Genomic DNA, 9,313 nt, shown 5'->3' with positions numbered 1-9,313 from the left:
CTCCCTTTTCCCCAAGCAGATTTCTTCAATTTCTGGAGGAGTGACACCACTTGCCTTAGTGCCAACTGTAACGTTTATTTCACAGAGCACTGTGTTAGCAGAGACATTTCACATAGCCACAGAGAGCAGCCCAGGGCTGGGACTGGGGGGGGGTCTGCATGCAAACACCCACCTGCACCGCATACCACAGCCACATATTTTAACCAAAGATGCTTTATGAACCCATTATTGTCACCTTGCAGCTCCCCAGCTGCATGCAAAACACAGGCTAAGAATCACACTGGGGGAGCAGGGCGTGCTGTGCCCTGCTGCTGTGAATTTCAGACTATTTTAAAGACGCGTCCCTGAGCTGTGCGATTCAGGGACCTCGGTTGAGCTCAAATAATGCCAAACATTACAGATAGTTTCCTCCTCATCCCAACTCTCCAAGACTTATTACACTGTTTTTATGGCTGTAAGAGACGCACACGGATTATTTCAACCATGGCATGATGCAACCACCTGGGAGTTGCCCAAGCATGCCCACGCAATGGTCCTGAGTTTCTGCAAGCTTCCTGCGTACACCAGACAACCAGTAATTTCTGCAAACACATTAGTTTCCCCCCCACGGCTGGCATTGTAGGCTTTTAGAGTGTACAAAATGCTCCATGCCAGAACTGCTCCCAGCAGAAGGGGCTCAGGCACGAGGCGTTGGGTTGCTCTTCTCTCCTTTCCCTGTCTGCCGCTGCTCTCCATCTTCTGCATGTGTCACCCTGGCCTTGGGTATCTTGTATTTGCTCTTCTGGCCATACAGCAGGTTTTTTTGGAAGAACCTTGGGATGTTGCCTTGGTAGAGCAAGAGGGCGGCGAGCATCCCTGAAACAAGAGCGTGCCTTCTCGTGTGCATGCACCCTCACTACACGAGGCTTACAGTGACCCAGAAGGGCTGTCAGCTCTTTGCTGGGAAGCATTTGGACAGTGGGACCCACTCCTGACACAGCTCACCTGTGAGGGGCCCCAGCCAGTACACCTGGATGTAGTCCCGCAGGCTGCTCCCCGCGCACAGGAAGGTGCTGGCAGTGGCCAGGGCAGGGTTGAAGAAGGCTCCCGTGGCCGGTGCGGCTGCATGGGGAGGAAAGCAGGGCTGTCAGCATCCTGCCATGTGCCAACACATCACCTGCTGCCCAGATGCCAAAGTAAGTAGAAAACAAATGTTGCAGCAGTCATCCCCTCTCAGCTTGAGTCCTGCAGGAGGGAAGAGGGGCTGCTCCTCCCCATAAACCAGGCTGCAGGGGAAGGAAGGGGTGCACTCACCTACGTAGGTCAGGAAGGTGACAGTGGCTGCCAGGACAGGCACTCGGCACACGGCAGGGCTGCGGCGCGTCCTGAGGAGGATGAGGTGGAAGAAGAAGGAGCAGGCGGCCTCCACCAGAGCTCCGAGGTGGGGGGACGTGTGGATGGAGGAGCTGCACTCAGAAGCCATGATGTTCTGGAAGAGGTGGAGCTGCGTCAGCTCCCAGGACCAGTAGAGCTTGGTGAGGGCCCAGCCCATCCCTGCACCCGCACACTGGGCCAGTAGTTTGGCCACAGTAGCCACGGAGCCGTGTTCGAAGAGAAGGAACTCCTGGAGAGAGATGGTGGGGTTGGCAGCTGCTCCATTTGCGCCGGCGGTGTGAACCGCAAAGAGGAGGAAGAGCAGAGTCAGGACCACGTCGGGGCCGAGGCCGCCCCACGGGCCGATCTCCATCAGCATCCTCAGCTCCAGGCAGCCCGAGCACAGCTGTAGTGAGCCAGCCAGCTCTGCAGCCAGGCTCCCCAACAGCCCCGGGGCCAGCAGCCTCTTGGAGAGCCGCCTGAGCGCCTCACACGTGCCAAGCACCAGGAAGAAAAAGGCGATGGAAACGTTCAGGCCGGCCATAGCGAAAGGTGCATGAGGGCGAGGCAGAGCCACGCAGCTTTCAGCCCCGGGGAGAAGCAGAAAAGCCTCCAAGCCTCTGTTTTATAAGGTCGTGCAAAAGCAAACGTGGCACCTGCCCAGCGGCCAGGAGGCTTTGGGAAACACCACACATGTGAGCTGCAGGAGGCACAGGGACAAGTGCTGCCCAAAGCTGCTCCTGTCTTTCAAAATGTCGCTTGCCATCCTTGCCACCCAGCTCTGCCTGCTGCTGTGCCATTTACCAAGCACTGGGCTGCAGCTCAGCTATTTGAGGGTGCCAGCACACATCCCTGCTCCCCTCTAACCGCCTCTTCCAGGCTATTTCTTCAGGTCTCTTCCAAAAAAGAAAAAAATCCTTTGTTCCCCAGCTCTGTATTTTTAACAAGAACTGGAGCAAAGCTGACTCCATGGTTTCCCTGCACCTCTATTTAGGGTGCCCGGGGGCTCAGTAGAGCCTTCCTTCAGCCAACACGAGAGCCTGGCTGGCATACTGTTCCCTGTCCTTGTTGCCATTGGGACCTCACAGTGTGTGCTACTGGCACTGGCTGCACTCAGTGTGCGCCCACAGGTGGGTTTTAGTGGCAGGGACATTTCAAGCTCCTTCTGCTGGATGGGATCTCTCCCAGCTGCATTGACAGAACTGCTGTCACCACCAGATAATGGCAGTGCTTCTTGGGTTCTGCCCACATTTCCCATCCTGACAGTGGGAACAGCAGCTCACTCCTCACCACAGGGGTAAGCGTGCCTGTATGATGAGAACCAGTGCTGCTTTCCTTCCTCAGGACGTTCATTCCCCCAGGTGCTCACCCAGTGGTGGTTTTGGGAAGCTTCCTGGTAAGGGCAGCACACAGTGCTTGCATTTGGAACCTTGGGAAGCCCAAGCCACCATCAGCAACTTCTCCTCCAAACCCTCCTATCCAAAACTGTTAGGCTGCGGTCACCCTGCCTCAAAACACATCACCATTCAGTTTTTAACCTATTTCTCCCAACAGAACACAAGTGTGCACCTTTGGCCTAATATGAGCACGCCCTGCCCAAATACAGAAAGGTAAAACATGCTTCAAAAGACTCATAACTTTTTTTTTTGCTCAGTGAAAATCCTAGCATTGTAAGAACCGCTCAAGATATCCAAACCCAATTTCCCATCCACCATCTGTAACTATGGCTGTGGCATATCCTGCAACTGTGCAATGCTTAACTCAGCCTTGAGAGAGCAGCTGGGCATCACGGTGCCATCATGCTGCCATGTCACATCAGCATCTTCTCTTTTGCTGTGCTGTTGTACCAAGCTGGATTCATTGCTCTCGAGCTGTTCAGAAAGCACCAGGATCTCGAGGCTGGGCACTGAGTTGCACTGCTTCTGCTCCTCCAGTCCCATCCTCCCTCCTACTCACTTGATGCATCTCCACATCACTTGGTTAGACCTGACTTTTCCTATCTTAACGATTAATTTTCTCATTAAGTCCAGCCTGTTTCAGTAATCAGATCAATACAATCAATTGAAATGCAGTTACGATGTGCTGGAAGATGTTCTCCCTGCAGGCACCAACAGGTGGGTAGGAAAGGGAAAAAGCAATGCCACCACTACAGTGGGGGAACAACAGCATGAGAAGCTCTATCTCTGCTGCTCTTCTCCCTTGCTACAGACTGTAAGGAGAAAATTCACTGTTGTTACTTGTTTGAGAAGTTTCCATATAGTTCAAAGCAAGGGGAGATCTTCAAGAAACCCTCCTCCTCTGCACAGCCAATGGTTTAGCTGAGCTTGCATCTCACATCCCGTTCCCACACAACTGAGGTCTGCAAGATACTGCTGGGACAGTTATTTTCACTACAAACCATCTTCATAGCAAAGTGCAGGTTGCAAAACAAGGAGAAATGCAGCAGTGCAGGTTGCTGGGAGCATGCAGAGTGCTGTGCTTGTCCACCAGTCCCACGAAGCACAGCAAAACCCAGCGCTGCTCCTCACGGCACTGCAGGAAACTCTCACTGGGAGTGAAGCTTGTTTTTCAGCCATCCTGTGTTTAACAAGCATGCTGCTGGTGTGGCTCAAAGAACTGTGCTCAGCTCTGTGCTTTAATCCATTGCAACTGAACTGCAAGACATCTTCCCCAACTTTACAGCTTTAACCTGATGCACAGCAATTAAAATATCCAATAGGTAAAGAATTGATGACCAAACAATGGGTGGTTGCTGCTTTTAGTCAAGGCCACGTGTAAGAAAGTGAAAAACAAGTTCTTACAATCCTCACTTGGATTTATCAAGCAGGGATAAGGAAGTTTCAACCTGTGCAAACCAAAACCAAGCCAAAATCCTGCTCACCTCCAAGCAACTTAAGTGCCAATATCCAGCTGAATTAGTTCTGCAAAGCACCTTCTCTCCTCCTGTCAGGTGTTTCCACCATAAATCAATGCTAACATCAGCTAAGAGCATTTCTTGTCTAGCTGAAAACATTTCCAAAGTCAGACTGTTTCTTCACTTTCCTCTGTCAACAGTATGAGCAAGGTTCACATAACATGTCAGAAAGGGAACAAGGTGGTTTCCCAACAACACACAGGAAATGCACAGTGTGGTACTTTGAAATCCACAGCCAAGCCAGAAACATCATCCAGATTTCAAATGAACCAATCCTAAGCCCAAGAGAAGCTCATTTCAATGTCCTCTTCTTTAACTGGCCTGCACTTTCATGATTCCAACCACAAATGTGAGCAACAGTGGAAGATGCAGTGATGACCAGCTAGGCTGCTGCTTTGCTCCACTTGCAAACAGAGCACAGGATCTCTCTTCAGTGATGGATGAAGAGCTCCTCTCTCCCATACGCTACTCCAGAGCAGGGAGCAGGAGGTGCAGCATGCAGGGATAGGTGCATGTGAAGCTGCTGAGTAATAACATTGAAAAAGAAACAGAACAGGCTACTATAGCATAAAATTACATCCGCCACCATTAAAGCTCAATTACAAACCAACACATTCTGCTAATCTCATTAAAGACCTCCAAACATTTACTTTTTCCAGCTACTCTTGTCTTAGAAGGCACAGGGAAAGGGAGGAAAAAGATTTATTTTTTTTGTAGAAGTTTATTTCTAGCCCTGAAAGAACAGTTATTAAACAAAGTCAACAAATACAGTAGTTAATATTGCAGTAACAATTAAATAACATAATGGGATTAAATTACACAAAAGGCAACATTAAAATCTGAAGACAGTTAAAAAAATAAAGAGAAAGCTTGCACCCACTTCCATTTCCACTGATGGCGTGAGGGACAGAGGGAAAACGGACCAGAGACGCGTATTTAACACCAGCTGGAGAGACTTTATCAGCCTTCTGGCTCCCCCAACCACCCTCCACCACAGGAGCTGCCTCACGTCAAAGCGCTCCCAGCACCACGGCTGCTTCCCACGAGCAACCCGCTTTGTTCCACGGTAACAGAGATCCCAAGAGTTGCACATTTCCTGCACACGTGCATCCCAGCCTCGAGCTGCCCAGCGAGTCACCCCGACCACAGGGCATCCCACACACGTGGCACACGTGCTGCATCAACAGGCCAACCTGGGGTGCTGCACTGCACCCAAGAGAGCGAGGCATGTGGGAACCCCAGCGCCTCCTAAAGCAAACTCTTCCTTTTCAGCATCTACTCAAACTCTGGCTGTTCTGTTTGTCTACGTTAGCCAAGTGGAGCAGCAGCAAGTCTTACAAATGCTCGTCTCCATTCAGGGGAAAAAAGCACGGCTCGCATCCTTGTTTCGCAGACACGCAGCTGACATTGGCAGAGAAACCCCCAGACACACAAAAGCAGAGCACAGCAACCCCCTCATGGTTCTCCCCTTCTCCCAGCTCATCTCTGACCCCACCTTGCAGCACTCCTCAACTCAGAGCTAACACCATTCCAGCAAGCATCAAGATATGTTTTGTAACTCTGGGGCCGGGCTAAGTCTTGTTTGCTAGGATGACTGTAAGCTTGGAAACCACCTCCTAAGTAGACTAAATTGGACAATTTTCATAATACAAGTTTAAAACCGTTCTCATTCATCAATAAAAGTGAACTAATAAGTTAAAATTACTTATGATCTCACGTTTGTTTTTTTTTTTTCTATTTAAAAAATTCTAGATTTATCACAAGTTATACTTATCTTACTGTCTAGACTGTGCCATCAAAGAAAAAAAAAGATTAAAAACAAAAAAAAAAGAAGAAAAAAGAAAGAAAGAAAAGCTCCCACCTTAACTCTGGCACAAGGAGTTTCACAAAGTCCATTGCCAGCAATGGACAAAGAGGGAATCATCAATAAGACAGGTTTTTTCCTTAGCCAAGCTTCCTTGCTACTTCACCGATCAGGAAGCCAGACGCATTCAAACCAAGAGCAATGCCATTCTAGTGTTTACAGCAACCACGGCCTGCAACACGTTCTGCCTGGGAAATGCACCTAGATTGACCTGCCTGGAATAAGACACTATCTGGAACTTAAAACCACAGCTATTCTCACCCATACAACTAGAGAGATTTTGTCCTCCAGCGGCGCAGTTACCGTAACGTACTTGGGTTCCTACCACAAAAGAGCAGAAGATAAACTGAGTGGTGGCACTGCAGATCCCCGCACAGTAAGGCACCTGGGTGGCACAAAGCCATCTCCTAGAAGCTGGTGAGCCACTGCCAACATTTTGGGACCGTAGTCCTGCTCACCTTCCCTCACCAACAGACGCAGGCTCAGCAGTTCTGGCTGGCTGCTCTCAGCTCTGAGTTTCCTCATACCTTGGCTACAGTCCCCAAGACTTAATTTTTTTCTCTCTCTCTGTACAAAATTATCTGAAAATGACTTCTAGCTCCTGCCAGCAACGCTTGTAAAGGTGTGTACAAATTTTACTCAGGGTCCTCTGTTAATACCCAGCAATAACCCTATCCATCCCAGGTCCTGCCCACTGCAAAAGTGATAAAATCCCAGTAAAGTAACAGTTACTCATTCACAGAATCATTTGGCACGTTGTAACTACAGTTAGTTCTTCATTAAACTGTTTGGGAAGTTGAAATGCATAGACTGTAGCACTAAAAGAAGCTGGGGGCACAGGCTCTTTTACACTTGCCCCATTAACACACCAAGAAATCAGTCACTGAAGGCGCTCACTGTCCCTCAAAGGGAGGCACTTTTTCTTGCATTGAGAAAGGGTCAGTGTGATGATGCACCAAGTCTCTTCAGCTTCAAACCAGCCAGCTAAATAAGCCCCGTGGATGTCTGAAGGCACTGCTCTCCTGTCTCAGCCTCCGCCTTCTCAGAACAGCATTTTGGCATTTCCAGGTGTTTGTAATCTTCTGTTTGAGAAAACCTGCATCTTCAGTGTCCTCAGATCTGATGACTTGTTTTCATTTTGTTAATACAAACAGAGCACATACAAAACTGGAAAAAAATAGCTCTAATACTTAAATTCTGACAACTCCATACTTTGATGCATTACTTGCTCGGGGGAAAAAATTACAACATATACAAAAATGTATTTGATACAAGAAAGAAAATGTAAAGTAAAAAGTCAAAGGCACCAGCATAACTTCCAAAGCCCAAGTCAGAGCACAGATGCAATACATGTTTTTGAACCACCCACCACACCAAGCAAAATACCCCTTAAGCTTCTGGCCAGCAAGTCTAATGGGAAAAAGAACACACAGGAAGACAGCTGGAATTGTTTTCTTGCCCTGACTATAGCTGATCACTTGATCATAAATAAACTATCTGACCCTTACCTACATACCCATAAACTGACATCCAAAGACTTGACCAATCATGAGGTTTCTACAAAGTAGCCACATCTTCGATTAATAGTCCACAGAGCACAGGCACATGGAAAGCATCTGGATACTTCTCTTCCCCCTCTCTCCACACGTCTTAAAAAGCAAAATAAATCTCATGTTGTGATTTCTTGAGTAGCCCCACTATTAATTAAACAGTTGAGTGACAGCTAATTTGTATAAGGAAGAAGGGGCAAGATGTACCTTCACATCAGTCACATTGGCCATGAATCTTATCATTTGGGAGCTTACCAGAGCAATTTACAGGTAGAGAGGAGGAAGAGGAGAATGAAAGAGATCAGCTGGTAACATTAGTGCTGCTCTCTGAAAGCTTGAATCGGTCATTCAAGTACTAAAAGCACCCACAAGGGTACAATGAATGGGAGTTGTTACAGTAAAGTCATTAAAGCCCTTAAAACCCTGGGCATGCTAAGTGGCATTTCTGGGCTGTCTGGAGAAAAAAAAAATATAGAAGAAAAAGGGTAAAAAAAAAAAAAAGCCAGTAATTCAGTCCTCAATTCCTTCCGGACCCCAGAAAGGGATCACTAGATTCACCACAATTTATGCCAGGTGTCTTCTGGATGAGAGTTGCTTCCCTTTTGCAGATGTTCCCCCTGCCCCATCCCACCCGCAAACCTCTTCCCTCCCACCAGAAGTGTAACAATTTCATATATTAAAAAGATTTGTAAAAAACAAAACAAAACAAAACCAAACGTAGGCCACGGCAATAACGTTAGCGGTTACTCTTCATTGCTTCTTTGGCTGCCAGGATCAGTGGCGTCAAGCTAGACAGAGGTTTGGCCAGTTTCAAGAAGGGATGCTGCCAGGAAGAAAGAAGCACAGTAAATTAGTGAAAGACAGTTTAAAAGCCAGTGTAAGGCACACATTCATACAGCTCTTTCCATCCTGAGATACAGAAAGCAGTGCAAATATTACCAGTGCTTCTAAAGGAACAGACCGAGTGGCTCGTAGCACTCATAGCCTGCATTTAATCATCCCTCCTCTTCCCAAAGCAGTCTCAGCCTTTTGCTTTCCAGTAAGGCTTCCTGCTCAAATTCCTTCTCTCAGTCCTATTCTGCTCACTTTAAAGGCTCTATTACAGTGAATCACCAATCATTAGATAGTGTGGCAGAACGATGGCGCAGATTACTGCCAGAAAGACTTCAGAACAGCCAGTACAACCTCTGACGACGGTGGTTCCTCCTGACCTACTGCCCCCTGAAGTCCTTCCCCCTTTGCTCAGAGGAAGACACAAGACAGAAGGCAGTGTTACCCTGCAGTGCCTTTTAACACACGCTTACCTTAAAAGTGGCCTCTGTACCTCAGACTCTTAGAGAAGCTGACTCTTACCTGTAGCAATTCTTTGGCTGATCCTCTTTTCTCGACATCCATCTCCAAACATCGGTTTAAGAAATCCCGGAATATTGGGGACAGTTTCTCAGGGTTCTGAAGCTCTGGTGTGCCATTAGTTGCTATCAAATATAACGCCTGTAAAATGAGGAATGTTGTACAGCCAGCTCAAGCCTTTAAAAGATAACAACTGACTGGCCTAGAGACAATATCTCAGTCTAGATGAGTCTGCAGTCTATCCCAATGAGATGAAACATTTTAAGAATGTCACTTACAGCA

General features: G+C 47.9%; 2 protein-coding genes across 6 annotated transcripts in view; both read right to left on the bottom strand.

Annotated features, from left to right (window-relative positions):
- Positions 1–227: 227 nt before the first annotated feature.
- On the bottom strand, positions 228–1,910 carry LOC122161520 (aquaporin-12-like). Its single transcript, XM_042821017.1, has 3 exons — positions 1,294–1,910; positions 985–1,101; positions 228–855 (listed from the first exon to the last, which is right to left on the bottom strand). Exons 1-3 carry the CDS (start codon positions 1,895–1,897, stop codon positions 677–679), a joined length of 900 nt encoding a protein of 299 aa, XP_042676951.1. The 5' UTR covers positions 1,898–1,910; the 3' UTR covers positions 228–676.
- A 3,058-nt stretch (positions 1,911–4,968) lies between these two features.
- PAK2 (p21 (RAC1) activated kinase 2) overlaps positions 4,969–9,313 on the bottom strand; it is a 38,990-nt gene continuing 34,645 nt past the window's right edge. For all 5 annotated transcript variants that reach the window (XM_042820481.1, XM_042820480.1, XM_042820483.1 and 2 more), the window contains 2 exons: positions 9,035–9,172; positions 4,969–8,504 (listed from right to left, as the gene is read on the bottom strand). In XM_042820481.1, coding sequence (XP_042676415.1) covers positions 8,418–8,504; positions 9,035–9,172 — 225 coding nt within the window. In that variant the 3' untranslated portion in view covers positions 4,969–8,417. The remainder of the gene's footprint in view (positions 8,505–9,034; positions 9,173–9,313) is intronic.

This window comes from Centrocercus urophasianus, unplaced genomic scaffold (assembly GCF_019232065.1).
Source record: "Centrocercus urophasianus isolate 14NV4802_14NV808 unplaced genomic scaffold, USGS_Curo_1.0 seq_19, whole genome shotgun sequence".
Classification (NCBI taxonomy): Eukaryota; Metazoa; Chordata; class Aves; order Galliformes; family Phasianidae; genus Centrocercus; species Centrocercus urophasianus.
The sequence above is the reverse complement of the archived record's forward strand: the minus strand, read 5'-3'. Positions and strand labels throughout refer to the sequence as shown.